Source organism: Procambarus clarkii, chromosome 9, assembly GCF_040958095.1.
Source record: "Procambarus clarkii isolate CNS0578487 chromosome 9, FALCON_Pclarkii_2.0, whole genome shotgun sequence".
NCBI lineage: Eukaryota > Metazoa > Arthropoda > Malacostraca > Decapoda > Cambaridae > Procambarus > Procambarus clarkii.
Window position 1 is genome coordinate 10123719 of NC_091158.1, and position 27005 is coordinate 10150723.

Here is a 27005-nt window from a genome sequence, read left to right on the forward strand (position 1 = left end):
GTTTGCGGTGATGGGTCGGAACACAGGGGTCGTCTGATGGAGGCTGCCAGTCGGAAAGGACACTTGTGGCTGGTTAGATTTACTGCACTCTCTGGCCCTCGCTACCCTCCGGGTATGGTTTCGTCTCTGGTTGCTAACTATTAAGAAATAAAGCCGCTGACGAAGTTAGGGAAGGGAACTATTTTGCTGAGAGTCACACTGAAGACTGAAACAATGTACGCTTCATGGTACGAGTTACACAGGACTTTACAACAATTCCTGCTACAGTAGATTGTAAGTGTTGGAGACGGTCAGTGAGGAGGTGCAGTGTTTGTAAGGGGTGGGTGGGGCTGTAGCAGTTAGTTTAGTTCATTCAATATGCACTCTATGCCTTCCCGGAAAACGTTAGACATATAATGTAGGGGACCTTTGACAAGCCGCTGGCTTCCTGTGCTCTTTGATACCACTTGTGTTAGTGTTCCTCGGGTAAATTCAGGTAAATATAGGTTCAGGACCTGAACCCCAAAATTCATTTAGCTAAGCAAATGAAGTCTTGATATTGTCAAATGAAATCTTCCAGTCTCCGTGGTGTAGTGGTAAGGCACTCGCCTGGCATTCCACGAGCGCTTTGTCATGGGTTCGTATCCTGGCCGGGGAGGATTTACTGGGCGCAAATCCTTAACTGTAGCCTCTGTTTAACTCAACAGTAAAATGTGTACTTGGTTGTAACAATGATTCTTCGCGACGGGGATCGTATTCCAGGGACCTGCCCAAAACGCTACGCATACTAGTGGCTGTACAAGAATGTAACAACTTTTGTATATATCTCAAATATACTAGTTACACATTTTAATGGATTTGAGAATGACCTGAAGTACACAGAAATCACAATAGTATGATGTATCAAATGAACAAATCCACAATGGCCGTGACGAGGATTCGAACCTATGTCTGAGATCATCCCAGACGCTGACCTGGGACAGTTGACCTGATGTACAGTCTGTAACCAGTAAGTAACTTACATAAGGGATGAGTGATTTTAATACTGTCTTGAGTGATAGCCAAGGTAATCTTTGGGTGATTCCCTGATACTTTTGTTGAGCCTTTGATAAATTGGTTAAAAAAAAAAATAAACAAGTTACTTTCGGGAATTTAGAGATGCATCATTGGAAACGTTTCCTGGAGGAGTATGGATGACGTGCTTTAGTGGAATCAGAAAGCTAATGTTATTGACCTGGTCAGCTAGTTCAAATGCATCTGAGAAATTGTTCACATCATTTCTTTATTGACTGGATTGTGATGGGTTCCCTACCAAATATAGAGGTGGATTTTTGTGGCTTACAACTTTATAGTGTGTTTTCTTTTAAGGCACTGAGCATACCTACTACCTCTGACCATCCTTTAGTTTTGGGGGTTCTTTGCTCTAAGCTGGGCAGAGTTTTTCAACCAGGGTTCTGTGGAACCCAATATAACTAGGGGATCTGCAAGAGATAGTGATAAATAGGCTAATTCTAATCACATGCAAATGTACTTTTGAGTAATTTTTGTTTTATTTTTATAATTTAACCAGTATTAAAATCAAAGACAAATAATTTCCTTTCGGTTGAGAATGAAATCAGTGGGTTTATCTAAAATACGATCTGGAATTATTTCAAGGGTACAAAAGTTGAGAAATGCTGCATGATTCTAAGGTGTGCAGTTTTTCATTTGTTGCCCTCTGTGTTGAGAAACATTTCAAAGTAGAGTAATATTCAACTAGGTCGTCTGGTCTTTAAAGCAGACCCCAGTATCTGGTAAAAAATATCAGCATTTAGCAGTAGAATGAAATCTCTCGGCACAAAAATTGGCAAGCCAATTTTGGAAGAACGCTTGCCAAAAATTGGCAAGCGTTCTTCCTTCATATTAGTTGGTCACAGGACTGGTCCATACAGAGACATCCTTGACTCTTTAAAGTTGGAGTTTGACCCAGGATGGTCTAAGGGATTGGATTGGACACGTTTCTTTTCCTGTCCTATCTATTTTAAGTCACTTAATCATCCTGGCTTAGTGCTTTGTCCTAATAATTACTTATTACAAATTACAGTATTCTCATTCCTGAAATCTGTAATAAGGTGTAAATTGTTATAAGAACTAAGAGTGCAAAACAAATGCGAGAAAATTTAAATACCAGTACTGTGTAGCAATTAAAAATACCTGTAATATAAAATCTTTCAAGCTTGTAAATTGGACTTTTCTGTGCATAAATACATGTCATGAAGGCCACAACATTAGAGTATATAGAAAAATACTTGGCATAGTTAATATTTTACCCATGTAAAGTGTACACCTTTACACTTTAATTAAGCTCTTTTAATTATTAGAAGAATAATTAAATTCTTTATTCATGATAGAATAGTTGCTAACTTAGCCTGTTTTTTTAACTGGTTAAATAAATTCAGATTTTATTAAAATTCGGTTGCTGGTAATGAGTGGATAGGAATAGTTATGTATGCAACTCATCTTAAAACAAAGGGGCCAAATTTCATGCTGCTGCTGTTCCCCGATTATGAATAGAATAATAAATATTGGGGAATGTATATTTTCCGAGTACTGCATGTAAGAATTTTTTCCTATTTAAAAAAAATGGGGGGGGGGGAAACGTGCTTGAGTTGTATGATAGTCTGAAGCAGGAAGAGGCTTACTAGCCCATGGATGAGGCTTCTCAAAGTTGCACATTTAGTGCTGATCTTAACCCATCTGATGCCTATGAACATATTGACATTTTATATCATACTTTAATAGAAAAGAAAGAAAGAAAGAAAGAAATAAAAAGAAAGGGTTCCAAATATTACTGATTGCATAACTGAAAATATTGGTACTGTAATTTCCAGTTGTTGCCTTTCTTGGTTTCTAGCTTCATCATTTCTCTGCATCTTGTCAAAAAGGTAATAGGCCCAATTTTGTTGGACAAGATGGACACTTTTTGCAGTTTATATCCTTAACTTGTTGCCCTGCACCCAGATTAGTTTCTTTATTTGAAGGATAGAAAAGCATCGCAGAAACTGTATTGATATACGGTAGAGTATTTTTCACTGTGCTTTGCAAGTATAACTATGAATAGATAAGAAGTAGGCAAAATTTCCCCTTTAAAGTAGAGTAGGGTTTGTTTTCAACAAACTATGGGGAGTTTTGGGTTTGAATCCCTGGAGGGTCAGAAATAGTTTGGTGCATTTCCTGTCACCTAATGGGACCTGTTCACCTAGTAGTAAATGGGTACCTAGGAGTTAGCTTGTTGTAGGATTGCATCCTGGGAAAGGTCAGTAGTTCGACTTTGGGACCGCGTTATAAACCTAACATGTATAGTACTGTATACTCTGGTTTCCTGTTCCCCAACATAATTAATAATTACATTTAAATATTAATGTTTTCATTTCAGATTGTGTGTGTGAAACTCAAGCAATGTGTGCCCAGAAGCATTTTGCATCAGCAACAAAAGATGTGAAGAAATTTATCATGAATTTAAGTTTGTGTTACTCTTAGTATTTTTGTGCCTTGCTCTTGATCTCTCAAGAATACCACTTGATTCAATCATGAGAGCCAGGACTGGTCAAGTTTTCATGATATCTCTAATGGAGAAACCTTGCATTTGTATGGCCTTAAAATCAGACTTTGGGGCTGCAGTTCCTTGAAACATACAAAAGCTAAATCATAAAGAGGCATTAAATAAAAGATGGGAGACAATAGGAGTGGATTCTGAAACTTTCAACTCTCTCAAAAACTATAAATATTTTACAAGGAAATAAATAAATATTATGAAGTAATAGTAATAACACCTTGTCAAATGATTTTGTTGATGTTGCCTTTAAATACTTGATCAAAATGTTCTATTTAATGAAAAATATGCACATTATACTATGTTTATATATTTAATGGTTTTAAAATCTTTTATTTAGTGTTGTTCATTAGTTACTAAAAGTTAAATAAGAAATACAATAAATTTCAACTACAGTATTTGAAAATATAGCAGTACTTAATGCTGAAAGAGCATTTACGCTTGTGAAAACAGGTTATGGCTTCCAAACTTCAGATACAGATTTTTAATTTAAACATCAGAACTTTGTACAAGTATGTGTGTAACCAACCATCTTGTTGTTGCTGGGGGAATGTAGCACTACAGTACTGAGTATAGTGGAGGATATCTCATGGTGCTCTTATCACAAAGAACCATGGAATCTCTTGGTGTGCCAAATATTGATGGCAGTGGCCAATACATCCAGACTATTGAATGGGATATGATGAACAAGCAAAAATTTTTTCCGTTGTCAATGCTGAGCTCTTTTTCTGTGCGATGTATGCTCTATCCATTCACTGTCATAAAGACACGTATCCAGATCCAGAGGCACAATGAAGTCTACAAGGGCACATTTGATGCATTCCAGAAGATATTTAAATATGAAGGTATGTACAGTAATTCAATTTTTCCTTTTGATAATGTTTATATTCTCATAAGTACTCTTCTTAGTAGTGCAGGTGTACTGTAATAGTCTGGTGCTCATCATCATGATTTAATTCTAATAAATATTTTACCCACCCCTACATAAGAAGTATGGTTCTTCCCATGAGCAAGTGCATTGTTTAATTGCCATACACTTAAATATTACTAAGGCTTGTTAAACCTTTTTGTCCATCAGACTTTCATTAAAGGTAAATTATTATTCATCTTTGACAAAGGGAGGGATTAGAATACTTTGGTCATATATTGTTTGGGTTCTGGGAGTTCTACTTCCCTTGACCTGTGAGAGCTTGGTCCAACAGCCTGTTGTTTGGAGCAGTCCTGAGGCCCACATATCCACTACAGCCGGGTTGGTCTGGCATTTCTTGAAGAAAACTATCCAGTTTTCTTTTAGACATCAATGTTTGTTCTGACAATATTTCTTATGCTCACTGGGAGGATTTTGAACAATCTTTGACCTATAAAGTTGATGCAGTGTTCTCTGGATTGTACCCATGGCACCTCTGTTCTTCACTGGCTTAGTTCTGCATTTCCTTCCATATTCACTCCAGTATGTTGTTATTTTACTGTGTCAATTAAGACCTTTCCCTCCAGTATTTTCCATGTATATTGTTTGATACCTCTCTTGTCTCCTTTCTAAAGGAGACGAGAGGTATCTCAGCACCTCGGTTGCTACTGACATGCAACCCAGGAAAAGGAGTTTCATTGCCCTTGACACTTTCCTTTTAAATATTATGATTATATAACCTAAATGCACTGTACTGGGTTTAAATTAAGTTGACTTTACCAGAACTTGTTCTAATTAGCAAACATTGTGAATGGCTTCGGAGAATAAATTCTGGTTGATGGCATAACGTTTACAATTTTGGGTAACAACATTCAAATAATATAATAGTTTTTAAGTTTATTTAATACAGTTTTGTCTACAGCTGATGGACGTTAGCAATTATACGACGTGTTATAGGTTGAGAGGAGGGTGCTTATTACGTGCTGCTGGCATAGTCAGATAGGATGTAGTGCTGAAGGTGGCCAGAGACAGAGAGCTTGTGCAAGGCCTAGAGCCAAGAACAGAGCTTGAACATAGCTAGGGGTTAGAGAGCTCGAAGGAGGGCAGGATCGAAGAGCTAGGATAAGGGGGGTGAGAACAGGTAGCTCGAATGCAGCTGGGAGTGGCTGTCTATGGTGTATAAAGTCTTGTAGTGTCTGTGGGGGTTGGAACTCGACTGTGTTGCATTCATATGCTGACAAATATTGATGGTGTTGAAGATCTGCAATATATCCTGAGCATTTGTCACTGAATCACTGGTGGAGTTACTGATGAAGTTTTGTTTCTGGTTGGCTTATATCCACACTTCACCTGACCTTGTGTTGGACAGTTTCTCAACTTATTTGGCAAGTTGATCTTCATTTGGCCTGATCGGAAACTCGTTAGTTTCTTTTGGCTTTACTTAATGAGTTATGGAAATGTTCGGGAAAATGTATAATAATATATTATAGGTGTGTAATTAATGTATGTATTACATATGTGTGTAATTAATGTATGTATAAAAATGTATAATTATATATTATAATATAATAATAATTATAGGTGTTGTTAATGATTAGTGAATATGATTGCAAGTGTCATTAGTTATTATGGTAATAAGAAGCTGGCACTAAGAGTTTGTGGTTTGTTACAATGGAAAAATCAAGTAACTAGATTAGAATGTTGTGCTTGCTCATTATTACATAGGAAGAATTGTACTGTACCCAGTACAGTAGTTTATAAACAGTAAGGTAAATCAAATATATTCTCTAATACTGTATTAGAAAACAATTAATAATATAAGTAATGGTAATGTCTTCTCACAGCCATAATAACATAGGATAAAAACCCACACTTTTGTATTTGTGAAATTTATGTAAGGAATTTACACCAAAAATTTACACCCAAAAAATGGTGTAAATTCCTTACATAAATTTCACAAATACACGGGTGTGGTTTTTTTTTATCCTAATCATTAACATTTTATTTAATACAGTATTTACAAAAATAATTGTTATTTATACCAATGAAAATTAAGATTGTTTCAAAAACTTTACTTGAGTTAGAGCCATCTATTTATAGAGGTGTTACTCCCTGCAAACATAATCCTGTATTATGATGCTTGCAGTGGACACTATTGGTAAAATAATGATATGATCCTCTGCAGCCTAAAGAGTAAACTCTGCAGTACTGTATTATAAAACATAGGTACAGTATATAGCATGTTTGATTAAAAGTTGATTAATTTTAAATTATCTTTGGAAATTAATAGCTGCTTCCTCTGGTATGTAATTATAAAGATGAATATCACATGCAGAAATTCATAGCTACTTTTTCAACAGGTTTGGGTGGACTTTATAAAGGTTTCTGGGTAAGTGCCTTTCAGCTAGTCTCAGGAATCTTTTACATCACCACCTATGAGAATGTTCGTACGTTCCTCCAGCAACGTGGCGTTCATGACTCACGGGTCAGGGCATTAATTGGGGGTGGATGTGCCTCCGTGGTGGGCCAGACAATCATTGTCCCTTTTGATGTTATCTCTCAACATATGATGGTTTTGGGACAAATGGAAGGTCATGGAAAATCAAAGGTCATCGTAAACCCCCTCAACATTGACTATCATGGTCGACAAAAACTGCAGGTATCGTATTGTTATCTGTGGAATTTGTTTTAAACATTCCAGGGAGACATGAATTCATATGTTCAATAGCAGCAATAATCTTAAATTATCAAAGTAAAGTTCAGATTATTTTTATATAAGAAAGGTTTTAAATATTGCAGTAAAGTATTAATTTTTTCCTGGATATAGCATGCAAACTAAATAAGGTTGATACTATTACTAGGGGTAGCATCCTACCTTTTAAAAGCATATAGGCAAGACTTGACATACATAAATAGGTGATAGGATGTTTATTTTTATAATTTTGTAGAATTTGTTATACAGTATTATGTATAAGCAGTATGGAGGCTTGCAACCTTTTGGAACATTACTTGGTTTCATCAGTTGTGTATTGGCTAGTTGGGAAATAGTAACAGCATATTGGTTTTTGATTGGTAATGGCAGATAAGTTCATAACCAATCAGGAGGAAGAATGCTTTTTCTCTGAGCTGTGGGATTAATTCATGTGAACAGAAAGCTTTACTGTAGCTCTGAATGTCATAGGAGCTGGATGTATTGGTACAGTACAGTAGTCATGATTTTGAAGGAAGAAGAGGGAATTATCAGGGAAAAGTGCCAAGCCATTATGAATATATAGCACTTGGAAGGTGTCAGGATAATGATTTGAGAAGGGACAGCGGAAAGGAATGGTGCCCAACCACGTGGACGGTCGGGGATTGTGTAACCCCTCCATATTGTACTCCACTTTCCCAATTAAAACCCCAGTTTAACACAGCTTACCAAGCTTACTTTGACCCTTACTGAACTCACCAGCTCTATTAAACTGAAATATTAATTAGGGGGGGAATACAACTGGGGTTATGACTAATAATTAATAATGCCTAACTTAAACACTGCCACCACTCCCCTATCGGACAATGAATGTGACTGCAATTATTTACCTCCCAGGAAAGCCAGAGGTCAATAATAATACCTCTATGACGTAGGATAATTGGAGATTAATCTTGGAAATTTATTTATAAGTGCTTTAATATTATTACTGAGAATTAGGGAACATCTTTAATTACCATTTAAGAGAGAACACAGGGAACTTCCAATACAGCATGGAAATAAGAATTAATAACTCAAAGATAATTACAGGGGAAATTAGCTAAACAACAAAATAAATCAATAATGACTTTATTTAAATAAATGACACAAAATATATCCTAACTCTTAATACATCCTACGAGGCAACTGGTGTGAATTGAAATGCACAATCAAGATAGCACATTACCTTCTCTGTAATTACCAGCCACAGATGTTGACAGCCTCCCTAGGTCCCCTGGACCTATCCAAGTTCACCACTCCAGTCACACTCCCAGTACACATTTAAAATCTTTTACTCCCCATCCTTCAAGTGGAGGATGGCTCCTCCCACAATTCTACAGAATCCTGGGCCCAGAATCCAGTAGCCCATCATCATTTTGGGCTACTGCCAACCATTTCACAACTAGGCTTGGGCCCCTGGCACTTCTAGCCAGTAAGGGCCTGGCACCTATCTCCAACCAATCACCATTCAGGTCACCCAGCCTGGCCTGCCTGAAAAGGTACATTTCATGCCCGTAGAATTGTCATCTCTACCAGCTGCCAGGGGAAACAAGGTCTCTTTCTTTTCCATGACAAACCCCAGACCTTGCCCAACGGCCAGTATGTTTATAGAAATGGTTGAATAATGTTCCAAACTGTCATAGCTAAGGGGGGGGGGGGGAAGGTGAAAGGGGAAGAGGGCTGGAGAGGAGAAGTGGGGAAGAGGGGATAAAGGGGACTATAGGACCTCAGACAATTTTCCTTACCTAAAGACACTTGACTCCAACCGTATGGCAGGAGATGGAGAGAAAGGCAAGGTAGGGGAGGAAGGGGAAGGAAATAAGGGGAGGGGTGGGAGTGAACAAGGGAGATAATATGGGGGGGTAATGGGAAGGGAAAAGGAGCAAATGGTCAGTACCATGACCGTTACAATTGAACGCCGACCTGCATGAAGCGAGACCATTGCTCTTCTGTCCAGCCTAAGGGGTTGGGCAATTTTGAAGGGAATCAGTTTACAATAGTGGGTGCAAGATAGGGATAGGGTGAGAAAACAAAATGTAGCTGCAGTGTTTAAAGATTCCTGTCGTGGTACTGACCCTCTCATAATGGTATTTCTTCAATATAAGGGGAAATGGGAAAAACTTGTCAAGATAATGCTTGGTTGTGTGTCAAGGAAGCTAGGAGTGCCCTAGTGAAGGAGAAAGTCTTCTCATGAATTGTGAAAGAATACGTCTTAGCTGGACAATGGGGATAGTGTATTGCGGCATGAGGTGGATATGTCTTGCTAATAGTCATCCTTTGTTTTTTTATTGTGAAAAAACTAGTGTAACTGGTAAAAAGTATAATTAAAGACAAGGAATTTATAAACCCAAGGATATCTGGATATTTAGTTTGTTGAAGTGTTTGCATTGTGTATGTCTGAAAAGATGTGATGACTGGTTGTTGGATATAAGGAAATGATTATGTAGCTAGGTTAGGTTGCCTGTACCCAGGCCCCTCCTAGGGAATGGTGGAACCTTTACCAGCAACAGTGCCTGGTATGCAAGAAATATAGGCAAAGGACAAAATCCACAGGCCTGCCCAAAAACAAATGCTGGCCTCAGGGCTTCGTCAACCAAGGCCACAACAACGTGAATAGAGATACCAAAACCCTAGAGCTGCTGATCAAATGAGACCGTAAAAAATAGTAAAAGAATTCAATAAAAGATTTACTAATGTGTACAAAAAAAGATTCCATGGAATGCTCAGGATATAGGAGTAGCAGATTAGGTTCTGAATTGGGTGGTGAAAGACATCTTAACCCAACCAGTAGAGAAATGTCCCTGAAGCACTGTATCAGAGGCCTTCCTAACTGAACTGGCCTCTAAGCAGAATTGCTAGCTTTGTTGCTGTTGACTGCCCTTTCACAGTACATACTTAAATGATCTAACCACCTTAACAAACATGAACTGACTTAAGGATTGCCACTTATATTCTTACCGCTTTTCTTATTCTTACATTTTTCTCTGACCTGCTCCTCACTTCGTCTCACTGTCACCTTATTTATTTGCTTGTCCCTTCCTCTCTCCTATTACATGATTTGATGATGGTCCAGGATGGACCGAAGTGTCATTTCTGCATTTAACGGGTGTGGTTTGGTCATCAAATCTTAAGAACATAAGAATACAGGTAACTGCAGAAGGCCTATTGGTCCATACGAGGCAGCTCTTATTTATGACCACCTAATCCCACTCATACATGTCCAACCCACACTTGAAACGATCAAGGGGCCCCACTTCAATCACGTTACGCTGTAATTGGTTCCACAAATCAACAACCCTGTTATCTTCAGCCACTTTATTATGACTCATCGTCCGCAGAAATGCTAGATGTTTAAGTGCCTACCAAAATATCAAAACATTTTACCAGAAATGAGACTGCACGAAGAGCCCTAAAAACAACAAATCACGTGTCTCCGAAGTGCAAACTTGCCAATTTATAACCACCCGCCTTTTACAGTAGCAGCATATTATACTCATTACAAAATGCTACTTCCTGTATTCGTTACAATCAGTGCATTCCATGTACTTGCTACAGCACTATGTATGCTGAGATTTTTATTGTTTGGTTTTTCTTGATATATTATGATCAAAACTTGTCTGTTTTGGGAGGGCTCTTACGATGGCTCTTACTAAAGCATCTGAAGGTTTCAGAGCCTGGGGTTTGTGTTTATCTGGGCAAGGTGGGGACTCCTTAGGGTACAGTATTACCCCTTTCTCATCAGTGGTGGAGGTAGTTGAACTGTAACTTCCCATCAAGGATCCATGGTTTTCTGTTCCTGGGTGGGATGGGGGGGGGGGAGTCTGATGCATATCCTTTCCTTTGGAGATATTTTCTATTGAGGCTCTCCACTGATCTACTTGTAGGGAGTTTTTCTGGAAGGGCTCCTTGGTGCTTGCTGCCTGGTAAGCTCCACCCAGTTCAATCCATGCCTGGCCCTTAAGTTATAAATAAACCTACTGAGAACCAGACTAAAACCTGATCCACAATAGAGGCACAAGGAGCAGGAGATTGTAAATCACCCTAACCATGAAAATCCCACCAGTAAGGAGGAGAAGCTAAACAAACAGCAAGGTAAACAAATTATAGAAAATGGGATAGCTAAGTCCTGAGACTCGCTGATCATTTGTGGTGAAGCAATTCTCGGGTTATTTTTCACCTGTTACTTCACTAGGAAAATGTGCACCTTCTTGAACCCTCACACTACCCCTTTAGCCATAAGGGCTAGCATGAGCATTATGTATGATCAATGTTTCACTCCTCTTCCTAGCCCAGTGCCCATCAGGTCCTAGTTAAGTGCTGTCCATCCTAGATGGTGGTTCTGTCCTACAGGGGTCATTTGCTTGTGTATTTTACTATTTGTCTCAAGCAGGTATATTTATGCATCATTTCTGTATGGACTATGATCAGCTGGTTTTTCTCAAACTGCATGAATCTTGTTATAGTCCCCTCGTTCCATCCCAAATCCTTATCCTGGTCCCTTCTGAGTGCTATATAGTTGTATGGTGCTTCCTCCTAATAGTTCCATTCTCTTTCCTTATTTTAGTCATTGGGTGTTTGCTGTTGCCCTTCTAGCCACTTTTTTTCTGGTGGGCTGTCTTCATGTTGGAAGGAGCCGTGCCCTTGGTAATGTAGGGGTTTTAGAAGTGTCTGCAAGGCCTTTTGAATGGGGTCAGACTTGCTTGTTCAACACTTAGACAACAATAAATTCACTTGCTTGTTCCATGTACACTGCTAACACCCTTAACAATCTTTTTTTTTCCATGGGCTGTTTTTTGGTGTTTGCAATATTCGGTGAGCCGCTCCTGTGCTTAGTGTTCCTATTTTGTCTTTCCTACGTGTCTAGGAAAACCCTTTGCAGTTCTCAAGAGTTTTTTTTGTGGACAACAAACCCTCAGATTCTGCCTTCACAGGGTGAGAGTTTTGAAGGATGTGCCTCGGTTTTTATCTATTCCGATGATCATTGTTACTGTTTCCATCATACTGCCTGCTGGATGGGGGATACTTACCACCAGGGGCCTTGTGATGTTTATCATTGTTGGGTTCATTTTGGCCAAGCTTCCTTCCAAAGACTCCATCTCCTCCTCCAGGTTCAACTGGTGGTGTTAGGGAGGGCTGGGAGGCTGCCTCCTTTGCTCCCAGTCCTGAAACATCCTGTGGATTTGAGTCTAGAGGTGGTGGTTCTTCAGGTGTGTGGGCCTTCTCTTGAGGATTACCTCTTCCATCTCAACAGTGAAGGTAGTTGTGCCTCTCCTTCCTGTGGGGTATGCATTCCCTTCTGTTTTTCAGGAGGGTGTTCCTACCACCAATTCTTCCTTGTGGGGAGACTTCTTTGTCTCCGACTGGTGTGGATCTCGTCTCTGCACTAGTGCTTCCCATTCCTGGAGTTTCTTGAGCTGGGGGAAACCCAGAGTTCAGTAACTTGGTATCTTTTCTACAAGACAGGTAATTGGTTTCCTCTTGGGAAGGATATTCTGAAATGCAGAAGGGTGTGTCATAACCCCCTTCATTATTTGAGATGGATTCCTTGGTGGCTCCTCCCACGTTCACTTTCAGGTTACTTGGGTTCTATATTCTCATTATTTGCCGTCAGTGGTGCAGCCAGCTCTATTTCAGTTCCTCCTTCAGGATCAGGATCTCTCATTTATAACCCTTGAAATGCATGTGTTGCTCAGGAAAGTTCTTGCCATTTCTGACCCCACTATGCATATCGGTGAGAGATGTTTTAAAGCACCTCGTAAGATTAAAAAAAAAAAAGTCACACGGGTACATAGAGCTCTCACCTGCTTCCTCAGGCCTCTGGTAAACAGATGCCATCTGTTTACTGTTTCTTTCCCAGATGCCATCTGGTAAAAAAATTTGGGGCACCCCTCCTGGGTGTGAGGGGCTTCAGTACTACGAGGCCACAAGTTCCCATTTTGGTTTTGTTCCTCATGACGAGATAGCAACAGGGAGCCATTATAGGAACCCTCACAGGAAACCAGTATTGAATGTAATGAAATGCAGTACCTGTACCTCTTTTTGTGGGTCCTCGGTGGCTTCCTGGACTCTCCCTCTCACTTCCAGGGGTGTTGGTTTTAATCTTTCCTGGCTCAATGACTGATGACTGCAGACTCTGTAGTTGGGGGTGGTGCCATCTTGTGGTGGACAGCTACTACTGGAGGGTGAGCTGCCTAACTACTGAGTGGATCATGTTTGGTATTTAGTTTACCATGCTTTTGTCTGTTTTGTTTCACTCTTCCATTCTGGTGGTCTTTCTCAGTCTGAGTGATCAAGTTTCTTTGACTGTTGATTACAGGTCTTGGGTTCTGATCTTCAGTAGGTTTACAGTGACTAGCCAAGGGCCTGGTGGCATTTGAATTGGGTGGAGCTATTCAGGTTGCTAGTAACAGGGAGCCATCAAATACCCACCAGAAAGAGGCATTTCATTACATTGCCTATTTTTTTTTATAAAGAATTCCTAGCTATCCATTAATTTAATTCCAAAAAAACCTTTACCAGTAACATTGTTTGCTTGTACCTAAGTTCTCTTGTGAACCATTTACTTAATTTTGTTTATTTTTCAGATTGCATTAAATATAGTAAGAACATTATATAGAAAAGATGGGCTTAAAGGATTTTATCGAGGCTACATGGCATCTATATGTGCTTATGTCCCAAACTCTGCACTTTGGTGGTCATTTTACCATTTTTATCAAGGTATTTACTCTTTGCAGTAATTCTAAATGATTCATATTCTGATTAACAAACTCTGACAATCATGTGCATAATAATGCTTTAATGCTTTGTACTGTATATTCACTAAATGTTTTGGTATGGTTAAATATTTTCTTAGCAGTGGCAGATCTAAAGGGGAGGGAGGAGGTTGAAGGGCTCCACAGGGTTGACCAGAGGTTTTGATGCTTAAGTGGAAAAGAGCAATACCTCTGCCAAATGATGATCCAACTGATCCCTCCTTCATCAAGAAACACAGTACAATTATTATTTAACACTATTCCAACTCCCTGCTGTGTCAGCCAGTTGAATGCTTAGTTTGTAGTGTAAACATGAAACTGTAATTAATATACAGTAATATTTAAAGTAGTGACAACACAAGTACGTTTCCTAACGAAAATATTTGCCATTTCTTTTAAGTTCTGCAATTTCTATTTATAATTTTTGTTCATTAAAGAAGATGCAGTTTCCACTCGATCTTGAATTTCACCTGAACTACCATGTACTGTGTATTAGCTTTCCATATGATGTTGGAAATTTTAAATTGGGGGGTCTCACCTGTCTGTCATCATTCTCAGTAATCACTACACTCCTTCAAGTGAATTAATTTGCCATTTGAATATGGACAAATTTAACAGTAGAAAAGGGCTTTCACTTACAGTAGATGCAATAGTTTCTATGGTTTCACTGATCTCAAGTATCCTGGACATTCTGTGGTTCCCATACCTTCTTCAGTGGACAGGGGAAGTCATGCCCTCAGAACCCTTGTTACACAGTTTTCGATATTTGTTAAAAATGCATTAGGAAATGCATGATACAACACGATTTTCATCACACTAAATGATGATTGATCAAATGTGCATGGAGAGAACGTGCTTCTTAAGAAAACTAGAAAGATACAGTTGGTAATGTGTAGAATCAAATTGAGAACAAATGATTGTCAAGAGCTGATGGAAATTAAGATAGTTAAGATGGTCACATTGTGGACAAAGTAACCTCCATCTTTAACCATTGAGATAAAGAAACTATTACTGAAGAGAGACCCAACAACTTGCATATCTTATTTTATTTTAGGTTGACTCTGAAAATAGTTGAAGAAATAGAAAAAAATGAAGGCAGTAATTGAGGCAATTGTAAATGCAAGTTGTTTAAAAATGACTCAAGAATGATTGTGAATGAATGCATTCAATAAGTAATTATTGCCAAGCTTGCAAAACAGATCAGAGTCCAGAATATTTTCCTTTATGAATAGATGAAATTACTGATTCATCTAGAGTGAACAGAGCTGCAGAAGAGGCAAAAATTTATAAAATAGTAGATTAGGAGAATGCCTTGCAACAAAAAAGGTTAGTGATTATAGAAGAATAAATTCTGTGAAAAAGGTAAGAATTGGTCATTAAACTACTAAATAGAGTGAAACACTAGACAGAAATGCTTCAGATATTGCAAAATGATGGAAACCCTCCAATAAGGAGATGCCTCTCAAGGTGTGATAGGGAAGAGCTGAAACCTCAATGATGCAAAAGGGGTTAAATGAGGACAGAAGGTGATAGGAGTCACAAGCCAGTAAAGTGGAACATAAAGGATAGGCAGCAAGGCACTAGGGAAGGGAGAAAGAAATAATGGAGGTAACAGATTCCTAAAAATCTTGTGTACAAATATTGATGGAGCAAGATAAAATATTGGAGTTCCAGGATATAATATGGTTGAAGATCCCTGACAGTGTCTCTGGTTGCGATTAAACTGGAAGAATCATTTGCAAGTGCAGTACTATTCCTGAGGGAATATGAAGTCTGAAGACAAGATAGAAATAAGACAAGGTGTTGCTGCTGTGTTAGTGAAGATGTTTAAATGTTAAGGATTATTTCTTTTACAACCCCGTGGGATGTAAACATAGTGGTACTAGAGATACACCAACAGAAAGATGAAGAACTTGTCTCAGTGTCTACAATCTGTCAGCGCATAGACAAAGGAAGAAATGGACAACAAATGAGAGGGCTTGCAATGAATTTGAGTAAGATGATGTTAAAGCAGATAAGGATTGCCTAGTACCTAGTACTAGGTACTTTGCATCACAACATTTACAACTGCCTAGAGTTCAGTACATTTACAACTGCCTAGAGTGCCTAGTACCACTCTAGATGAACCAGGTATCAACCAGGATAAAGCATGATGGATGGTACTTGGAAACTTTAGCATGAAAACAATAGACTGGAAAGCTTGGGATAAGACGTAAGATTTCTGATCTGGCAGATTCGTGATCTTCCTAGAGGCAGTCATGTATCGGCATGTTAAACGACCAATGAGAATGAGGGAAGGGATGTTCCATCAATACTAGATCTAGTATTTACCAGGAATGAGACCTTTGATATACAAAAAAAAATATAAATTCAAAGATTTATATAATTGCTAAACTGTTTTTTAACCCTTGTGTTGCTAAGGGCTATTTGGCCTTTGTCACCCACAGGCGCATAAAGAAAAAAAAATTCTTCTTAACCTGTTAATTTGTTGTTGATTTAAGGGCGGCAACGATCGTGGGATCGGATGCGCCCCGGCATACCCGTGATGGGTTAATCACGAAGTCCGGAAAGGTGAAACGCCAAGCCTAATCGCGAAACGAGTGACGCCAAGCACTTGAAACTAATATGCCTCGCGGCAGAGAAACCCAAACGGGTAGATGATTGGGGGAGCCCCAGGAGTCCCTCAAGGTGACAACCATAGGGAAGGCGAGACAACTATATAACTGAGGGAGTGACATCTATAGGGAGGGCACTGACCCCACCCCACACAGAGAACACTGGGTAGCAAAACCAAAACTCTGCCTCCAACTAAAATGCAAAAGTCATCCAGTGCCCCCCCGGCAGTGCAGAAGCCAGCCACCCACCACGGCTGAGGGCACACCTGGAGCCCACCAAGACCCACCAACCCCTGGCACCTCTCAGCCAAGCCGGCGCCGGACACTGTCACTCCGCCAGAAGAACCAGCCAGAACACGTCAAAAAAAAATTATCGTCAATCCCGTGACCTAAGACGATATGTATGCCTGGCGTCTTACAACAGGACCGAAGAATGCCAAACGACAGTAGCAAATCCAAAACGCGAAAACAGAACGTGATCCGGCGGCCCTTAGGTAGAGGTGTCGTCCAGGGGTCCGCTCGTCGTCAAGGTTGAACCAGGAGTCGCAGTCCTGTTAATTTGTGTTCCCTAATCATGGGAAACAAATTCAAAAAATCGTAAGTGTCGTATTTTGGCCCCAATAGGTTGGGGAAATCTGGCAAAAAACAGGCGCTGACTCGGCAGGCATCAGGGAAGTTCTGCTTCGCCGAAGCTGTCAGGTAGGGGGGTTGCCACAAAGATATAATTATCTAATTATTTCAATGTCTCCGATTTATTTTTTCTTCGTCTTTTCGTTGTAATATTATTCAATTGTGTGTAGTGTGATAATTTATATAATAAAATGTGTGAATCATCGCTGTACTCAGAATTATGGTGTGCATATTATCGATTCAACTATTATGTTCATAAAACAGTGAACAAATACTTTGTTGGTTATTACACTATATACACAGGTTATATATAAGTATCTGCATGTTTTGTTCACCATAATGAACCACTAAGTTGATAATGCGAGTCAAAAAGCAATGATGAATGGCCACATCTGCCAGCCAGCCACTCGCCACCACTCCCTCCCTCAAAAACTCCTCACTCGCCAAATTTCTCCTCCCACCATACTGTTTTTGCTTTTATTCGCTATATACAGATGTTATATATAAGTATCTACATGTTCCATTCACCATAACTGTTCATCTAAGCTGGTATAGTGCACTATACCAGCTTGCACAGCATGACACATTAGGAAGATGATGCCACCTCCTTCACCAAAATGGCTTCTCCCTACACTCCTTTTGCTGGTACTGTATTACACTATATATACACGTTATATATAAGTATCTACATTTGTGTTCACCATAGCGAACCACTGATCTTGTATGGTGACGGCAGACAGTAACAGTTGGCCACACACAACTTCTGCTCCCTCCCCTCCCACCCTCACTAGTTCAAGGCCAGATGCACTAACATTCCTCCTTCAAGTATACTGTTTGTGGTGTTATTACCCTATATACACACACTATATATAATTATCTACATGTTTTGTTCACCATAACTATTCAACTAAGCCAGAATAGTGCCCAAAGAGCATAGTAGCCACCCTTACACAGCATGACAAGTCATGCAGATGTCGCCACCTCCCTCACCAAAATGGCTTCTCCCAACACTCCTTTTGCTGTCATTACACTATATATACATGTTATATATAAGTATTTACATTTGTGTTCACCATAAGGAACCACTAAGGTTGGTATGCCGAGTCAAACAGCAGCAAGGACACCACACACCAGCTAGCCCGCCACTAGCTGTGACTCCCTCCCTTACCTCACCTGACTCGCCAACATTCTCTTCCCACCATACTGCTTTTTGCTTTTATTCACTATATGCTGACATTATATATATAAGTATCTGCATGTTTTGTTCACCATAGCTAACCACTAAGCTGGTATAATGAGTCCAGACAGTAAAAAATGGTCACACAGGGTCAGCAGATAATGCTACCTCCCTCGCCACCGAGATTACTTCTACTACTACAGCGCTAATTATCACAACAATCCTATTATCAGAATCCTGGACATTTTTATCAGTCAGGGGTCTTCTGTAATACTATCATTGCTAAATAATAGCATGTACATATATATTTTGAAAATTTTAGGCAGTGCTTTGGTCACAAGCTGAACAGCAGTGCTGTGAAGGGAAGGGAAGGGAACTATCAGGGGAAGCACCAAGTCATTACGACTATATAGCACTTGGAAGGGGTCAGGGTAAGGATTTGGGATGGGACGGGGGAAGGAATGGTGCCCAACCACTTGGACGGTCGAGGATTGAACGCCGACCTGCATGAAGCGAGACCGTCGCTCTACTGTCCAGCCCAAGTGGCTGGGTAGCAGTGCTGTGAGCTCATGCTGCATGCCAGCCTTGGTGGCTCACTCAGTACTGAGGCCCTAACACCCGGGAATGTTGCCCACGATATTTTTTTTAAATGGCATCTGTTTACAAGAGTCCTGATGAAGGTGAGGTGAACCCCGTATATCCGCAGGCCGTTTAATCTTGGGTAGTACTCCAACACGTCATATGGTGTGATGTGCAATTTTGGGCAAGTTACTCAACTCGTCATATGACGTGTTGCGCAGTTTAAGGGTTAACAAATATTGCATTTAACTAGTGGAATATTTTGGAGTAACATTCTGAAAGAGGAATTACAAACAAATGTTCAGTTGCTGCAATATAAATATTTGAACAAGACCCATCATTTTGCTTGAAAATGGCACTTTTCTAATTCTAACAAAATATAATTTTAAATTTGCAGTTTCCAAATTGTAAAGCTACTGTATATACAAAGAGCATGTGTAAAATTCATGAAAAATTGATTCATAAATTACAAAATTTAAATATTTAAAAGTACTATACCATAGACCTTTTGGATAAATTGTAATAAATGATTGTGGCACCAGTAAATGACAAATTGATAGATTCTCTTCAAACTTCACCTGATTATTGGTTGGGTGTCCTCAAACATAGATTAGTTTCAATGAAATATTGTCAAACATTGGGGTAAAATACAACCGAATAATTGTACAGAAATTCCTCTTTCCCCCCCCCCCCCCCTCTCCACCAAAAAAAAAGGGTAAGAACATTGCTGTTTGTATAAAATTAAATTCAATTCAAACATATTCAAAGATTGGTAGTCCGGCCTCTCCGTGCATTCCCGACCATAAACGTTCTTGGTTTCCCAGGCCGCTTACTGGCAACTCAATGTTAAAAATGGTTACAATCATTTTACGTTTTTATAAGTTATTTGTTACTGTATAACAACACATTTGGTGTCCAAAATGTTTGCAATTGAATTTTCTAGAGAATAGATGCAAAAATAGGTGTCTAATAGATTGTGTGTGACAGTAACAAAAATATAAATGGATATGAAATAGCAATTGGATGACTTTTTAACGTCGTTGGAATGTTTACCGTCGGAGTACGGATAACACATTTTAGCATCTGAATGTGAAAGTGGTAATTAACAGTAGTTACTAAGTTGTTAGTATGTGACAAATTAAAAGTGTAGAAAACACTCATAATATTTAGTGTGTTGTATGGGTGAAATTACTGATATCTTGTGGTGTTCCTGGCCCTGAACAAGTGTTGAGTTAGCAGCATCACTAATTCCTGTTGCTCCATAGGTAGTCATGCAGTGGCCAGCTGGAATCTGTGTGACCCATTAACATTTGCTGCTCATGTACAGCTTTGTCAATGTTTAGAGCATTTTGAAGAAAACGCAACATAAATATGGAGGGTGTAAAACAAACAATATAATAGTGTGTACCTCTGGTGGTAATAATAATAAAAAAAGTGGACCAGTAGTGCAGAGGTGGTGTGTCCTACTTGTGAGTCGCACACACACACGCCCCTTCGCATGAGAGCCTTGGATGTGTCAAGAATTGTCTGTGAGCATTAGCAAAATACTATATCTATAATAATTTCACATTTACCAGTAAAATTTATGGTATGGAATTAACCTAATATACTAGGGGGAATTTTGTAGAATGTAACTTCAGAAACAAGAGGCCCTAGATGTGTCCATAGGATGCCTACAAGCAGGCATCTCTTGGACACATCTACAAGCACCAATATTCTGATGTACTTTTTCTCTTTCTCCCTTTACATAAGTTATGGTTTAGACATTGGTTATAAGTAGACAAGCTTATCAAAGAAATATATCTTTATCTAAAAAATAAAAATAACTTCATACGTGAAGCAAGCAAAGATTTCAACAAATCTTTGAAAATTATTTATAATCTGTAAAATTTATTCATTTACAGAGCAATTAGTCCGCACATTTCCTGATGGGACGTCAACTTTGTTGGTGCAGTGTATTGCAGCTCCACTTGGGGGAGTTTCAACATCTCTAATAACAAATCCTCTGGACATAGTGAGGGCCAGATTACAGGTTAGTTCATGTGACTTGAAGATAAACTTTATAAGTTCGGTGTTATCTTGAATAATACTCATGTCTTCAATTTGTTTTTGAACTACTGTGGTTGGCAGTGCACAAGCAAAAATAAAACAAAATTAAGACTTAGATTGACCACTTTACGAAGTGTATTGTAAGAACTTGGCTATTAATGAAACACAAAGCAAAAAAAATAGTTACATAAAATTGTTAGCTCAACAAATATAGTTGAAATTTGTGAGTGAAAAACTTAGGATACAATAATTGTTCTTTTATATATAAGCTTATTGGTTTTATAACTTGCATGCTTTTATCTGCCCAAAGAGTACTAAAGAATTTTTCCATTGATTTGTGCTATTTCTGTGGGGAGCCCATAAGCTCCCTGAAGCTATTGGACGGATATTAGATAATATTAATATTGGGCTTCAGTCATATGGAGTCGTCTTGCCTACCGGGGACCACTAGGCAGAACATGGTCCCCCTCAGAGAGGCGCAAGGAGCGATGGCTTATGAAACTCATATGTATAAAAGTATTCATGTCTGCCATTGACCGGGGTTTGAGCACCCAGAAAAGTAGGCATTTCAAAACAGGCCCTTCTTGGTAGAAATATTGCAGTCCGAGACCGAACAGAGGCGAGAAACTCCCCCAAAGAAAAACAAGCAACATATCACACCATGCGCCATTCTTTTGTGCAGCTTTCCCCCTTCCCCCTCGAACCCCTGCCTCCCTGCTCCGGGAAGGGGAGAGGGGTTACCAGTCCACCCAGCCGGACTGTCAGTTTGTCAGCTGAAGCTATATGGGGTGGATGCCTGCTCTGGCCTCTATTACCTGATTGGCTTCACCCTGCTGGTGTTCCTTCAGTGTGTTGGCAGTGGCCAGGATTTGTACCAAGCACTGCATGGGCTTAGGACTCCCTTTCCTAAGTGCCCTGTGAGTACACCCATTGGAGTTCAGAGTTCTTTTCTCTGGATTCTTTGGGTCCCCATTTCCATAAGGGTAGTGACTGCTTGGTTCGCTACCTCGCCCTTGGGGTCAGCTTAGGTTTCGGTATCTTTATTTGGCCCTGGGTAGGGAGTGGTTAGTTGCTGGTTGGGGCATTCTGGGCTGCCCAGTTTGTATAATCACAGTGGCCGTGACCGTGACTATTTCTGGTCCCCTGGGTTGTGGTGCTTCCTCAGAGTTCTCTTTCAATCTTTAGTTTGCTTTCTTGCCTGTTGGGAGGCTGCCACAGTCTATATTAGGTGCTACCTAGGTTCAATTGCTGTCCAGCACCTGGGCTTTCCCATAGGGACACATGCCTCTGCAGCCCGTGGAAAACCCTGTTGGGACTTTGTTGACCACGATGGATGAGCTTTCCGAGTTCCAACTTGCTTTGTGCGAGCTTGAAGGGTGTTCTTTGCCCCCGTCTCAGGGTGACAATCACCTGTGTTGCCTCCGTCATGCTGCTTGTTGGGTCGATGCACCTTCAACCCAGAGTCTTGCGAGACTTGTTCTCTGCTCATACTCCAATTTATCAATGATTCGTGGGCTTTTCTAGTCGTCTCTTCCAGCCTGCGGTAGCATTAGGCGGCCCCTCCTCCTTCAGAGGGTTCAGGGTTGGCGAGGCAGGTTTCTTCCCCTTCACTTTGTCAGGTCATGTTGGGGTGGGTGCACGTGGGCGTGGGCGAAATGACCTTGTCCCTCAGGTGGGTTTCCCACTTGTTTCCAGTGCCGAGATGGGACTGTGTGGATCTGCAGTTCATTCTGGACTTGCCCCATCTGAACCCCTGGGTTCCTTGCCCCCTCCTTTTGGATGACCACTCTGTCCCAGGTCCAGCTTCTCTTGAAGCCAGTTTTGTGGATGGTGTGTCTGGACCTCCGGGATGCATATTGGCATGTTCCCATTCATTCGGGGTTCAGGGATTGGTTAAGGTTTGTCATGGGGCAGCATGCTTACTGCTTTCGTTACCTTCCTTTCAGGCTGAATTTGGCACCTCGCATTTTCACGCGTCTTACCCGGGTTGTAGTAGCCTGTCTGCATCTGCTAGGTGTTCGGGGTGTTGCCTACCTCAACAACTGGCTGGTGTGGGGTCCCAGCCGGTCCACTTGTCTGCTGGCCGGGTGATTGGTTCTTTTTTAGCTCACTGGGTTCGGGTTCCTGGTGAACTGGAGGAAGTCCTGTCTGGTTCCATCTCAGGTTCTGACTTGGCTTGGCATTGTCTGGGATTCCCAGACAGCATCCTTATTTCTCCCTCGGGCGGCTTTGCTCCGGCTGCAGTCCTGCTGTCGGCTGTTTCTGAGGGGGTTCCAGGTCACCCGGCAGATGCTCGAGCAGCTGTGCGTGAGTTTGAACTTCACCATGATTGTTACCCGCTGGGTCGGATTTGGCTACAATGTCTGTTCTGGTTCCTTTGGGGCTGCCCCTTCTGCTGCTCTTGTGATCGCTGGGTTGCCCCCCCCCCCCCCCCCCCCCCGGGAGCCTTGCATCGGTTGCTGCATCACCATCTTCCTCTTCAGGGTTCTGTGCCTTGGCACCTTCCTGAGCCCTTCCTCAATGTGTTCACAGATGCCTCCTCTCTGGGCTGGGGCTTTGTGATCAGTGCTCACCAGGCCAGCCAAGGGCGGTAGGCTCCGTCCTTCCGTCGGGCTCACAGCACGGCGGTGCGGAAGTTGGCTGCAGTGTGGCTTGTGCTGTGTCGGGCTCGACTCTCTCAAGGCTTTACAATCCGACTCCATTTGGACTGGGCTGCAGTGGTTTGTTGCCTGAGCCACTGGGGGTCTCTGTGGTCCTGTGGTGATCTTTAGGGCTGGTTGCTTTGGGTGGCTCTTCTGTTGAATTCTTGGGGTTTAGCTCTCTGTGCAGTTTATATCAGGGCCTTGTCCAGCTTACAGCCAAACGAACTGTTGCGGTTTGTTCCTCTGTCCACAGAATGGACGGTCGACACCGACTCCTTCAGTTGGCTTTACCAGACATACGGGACCCCAGAGGTTGACCTCTCCGCGTCAGCGTGGTCAAAGCGTCTCCCAGTCTATGTGGTGCCCTTACCCGATTGCAAAGCCGTCACGGTAGACTCTTTTTTTTTTCAATAGGATTGGTCAAGATGGGGTTACCTGTACCTCTTTTCCCCGATTCAGTTGTTGCTTCGGGTTCTGGCTCAGCTCGAGTCCTATCGTGGAAGGGTTCTCCTTCTGGCCACATGGTGGCCGGCCCAGCCTTGGTTTCAGGCGCTGCTTGCTTAGTGTCCTAACCTAGGCAAACTAGCCTGCAATCTACCCTCACGCACCACGATGTTTGGAAATTCAAAGCTTTGGCTGCTGTGTTTGGTAATATGTCTTGGGCTGACATTCAGGCAAGGGGAACAAATCCACAAGGGCCATGATGAGGGTTCGAACTTATGCCCGGGAAGATCCCAGACACTGCCTTAGTCGACTAGGCCACGACATGGTCAGTAGAATTGCAACCGGGAATTCCACTGACTTCACATGGATCCTGCAGCCTCTCCGAGACTCAAACTAGTGTTTTACACAATTCCCCCATGCACTAGGGCTCTGCCAATAAGCTGTTCTACCTCTTCGCCCTCAGAGAGGGCTCGAGTGCATGGGGAAATTGTTTAAAACCCTGGTTTGTGTCTCAGAGAAGCTGCAGGATCTGTGTGAAGTCAGTGGAATTCTCGGTTGCAATTCTTTTGACCATGTCGTGGCCTAGTCGACTAAGGCAGCGTCTGCGATCATCCTGGGCGTAAGTTCGAACCCTCATCACGGTTCTTGTGGACTTGTTCATTTGATGCATCGTGCTATTGTGATTTCCGTGTGTTTATTCAGGCATGGGGGGTTTTGGAGATCATACAGGGTCCTGGCTGCCCGTTATTTTGTCAATGTCCTCAGCGGTCTTGTCGCCTTGGGTCGGTGATTGCAGCCAGTTGTTTCGTCCTCGTCATGAGTGGTGCTGAGCAGCCGCCTCTTGGTTAAGTCCCTATTTTCCATCTTTTTGGGTAGCTAGCTCTAGGGAGCCGACAGGGCTCCCCACAGAAAACCAGCGTTGGATGTAATGAAACGCCATTTTCTGGGTGAAGCCCCGGAGGCTTCCTGGCAATCTCCCTCCCTCCAGTCGGCGGTTTTTGTTCCGTTTAGTCAGTCTCCGAAATAATGGTCAAGCGGCCGGCTCGGTGGGCCAGGACCCTCCCTCCCCCCCACCTCCAGTGAGGGTTGGGGGGTCAGCACGAACGAGCAGCGTGATGACGTGTTGTTTGTTTTCTTGTTTGTTTTGGGGGAGTTTCTAGCCTTTGTTCGATGTCTGGTTGCAATTTCCCTAACAGTTGGGGGTGTGTTATGGGACACCTACCTTTCTGGGTGTATAACCCTGGTCAATGGCAGACATGAACACTTTCATAAAATGGAATTTCATATGCCATTTCTCCATGTGCCTCTCTGAGGGGACCATTTTCTGGCTAATGGTCCCAGGTAGGCATGACAACTCCATATGACTGAAGCCCTGTACTAATATTAGCTAATATCATTCCAATAGCTCAAGGGGAGCCTCCGGGGCTCCACCCAAAAAATGACGTTTCATTACATTCAACACTGATTTTTTTGTTGGGCGTTTGCCACTTTTTAGTTGAGACTTTGCCAAATTTTTGCCAACATAATAAGTTGCTATATACTGTATAGCATCTTATTATGTTACCCAGTAATTTGTTCCGTAAATTAGCGACCCTTTTTCAAAACCAGTATTTACCCATAATAAGTCTTTTTAATTTAGTAATGAGTAACATATAATAATAAGGGTGTAATGTCAAAATATTCTGCACATTTTGAACTACATTCTTTAGTAGATTTTCCTCGCCAGCTTTCATTGCACAAGTCACACTCGATTCCGCCATAAATGTCTGTTACACAATTTTTCTCTAAGGTATTTTAACTTTTAACCAGTAATTTTTATAAAATATGTAATTAATTAAAATGCTCAATATTCCTTACATACAGAATATGTTGCCTCTTAAGGTTGCATAGTTCCATGAACCACACACAACTAACATTTTTAAATGTTTGTGATGAGATTTTAAAACATCTTCATTCTTTGTTAAAGGTGCAGAGAACAGGAGGCTTTGGAAATACTTTTAGAATTCTCTGGTCAGAAGAACAGTTAGGAATCTTCACTAAGGGCCTCTCTCCTCGGCTGTTCCAGTCAATGATCTTCTCCTTCACAATCATCCTTGGTTACGAGTCTGTCAAGAGGTTCTCGGTCAATGATGAGTTCAAGAATGAAGTCAGGTGGTGATGTTTGGTGAAAGATTTTTCATTTCAGAATCACTTGTCCTTTACCATTGTTAGAGAAGAGAGTTAATTTAGGTACAAATATGCATATTAGTGTAAATCACATGATTGCGTTTCTCCTACTTGACCTTCCTAAGTAGTGTTTGTTATCTATGGGAATAATTGTTTTATATAACAAATGTATGAATATTGTTAAATGGATTTTGATAAAATTTAATTATAATGGGTAAACCTGTAATATTTTCAAAAATTTTAAGTGTCAAATTTAATTTAATTATGCCTTGTTCAAAAATATTACTGATAGTCACAACATTTCTATATTTTGTATTATTTAAGGTAAAATAATACTTCATTCTACTTACAGAATGTTTTTCCTATTTATAAAAGAAATTTACAGTACTTTTAACAAAATAAAGTTGCCTAAAACAATTTTTTGTAATAATTTTTCTGCTCTTGCTTTGGCTGTGTGAAACCTATTTGCAATGGATAGGCTTATTTTGCATGAAGATATTTCAAACAGTAAATCTATATCATTAAAATTGTTGGTTGGACCATTATAGACAATTGGATTCACCATTTCCCTACATAGTTTGCTGATTCTAAGACATATTTATTTCAATGAATTAGAAATTGCTTTCTAACAACAAGGTAGAGCTTATTGGTTGCTGTATAAACCTTAGTTGCACCACATGAATATATGAGACTAGTACAGTATGTGAGTTGATTGAACATGTGTCCACCTCCACAGGACAGTGAT

The 27005-nt window shown here is 40.8% G+C and overlaps 1 protein-coding gene across 3 annotated transcripts; it reads left to right on the forward strand.

Annotated features, from left to right (window-relative positions):
• Positions 1-26677, forward strand: LOC123766254 (solute carrier family 25 member 44). 3 transcript variants are annotated; one of them, XM_045755313.2, is made up of 6 exons: positions 1-112; positions 3395-4416; positions 6839-7137; positions 13791-13923; positions 20864-20991; positions 26061-26677. In XM_045755313.2, the coding sequence occupies exons 2-6, from the start codon at positions 4161-4163 to the stop codon at positions 26250-26252; spliced, it is 1008 nt and encodes a 335-aa protein (XP_045611269.1). In that variant the 5' UTR covers positions 1-112; positions 3395-4160; the 3' UTR covers positions 26253-26677. The 3 variants fall into 3 exon arrangements, with proteins under 3 accessions (XP_045611269.1, XP_045611268.1, XP_045611272.1); XM_045755312.2 differs by having other exon boundaries at positions 26-273; XM_045755316.2 differs by having other exon boundaries at positions 42-112; positions 3912-4416.
• The last annotated feature ends 328 nt before the right edge of the window (positions 26678-27005 follow it).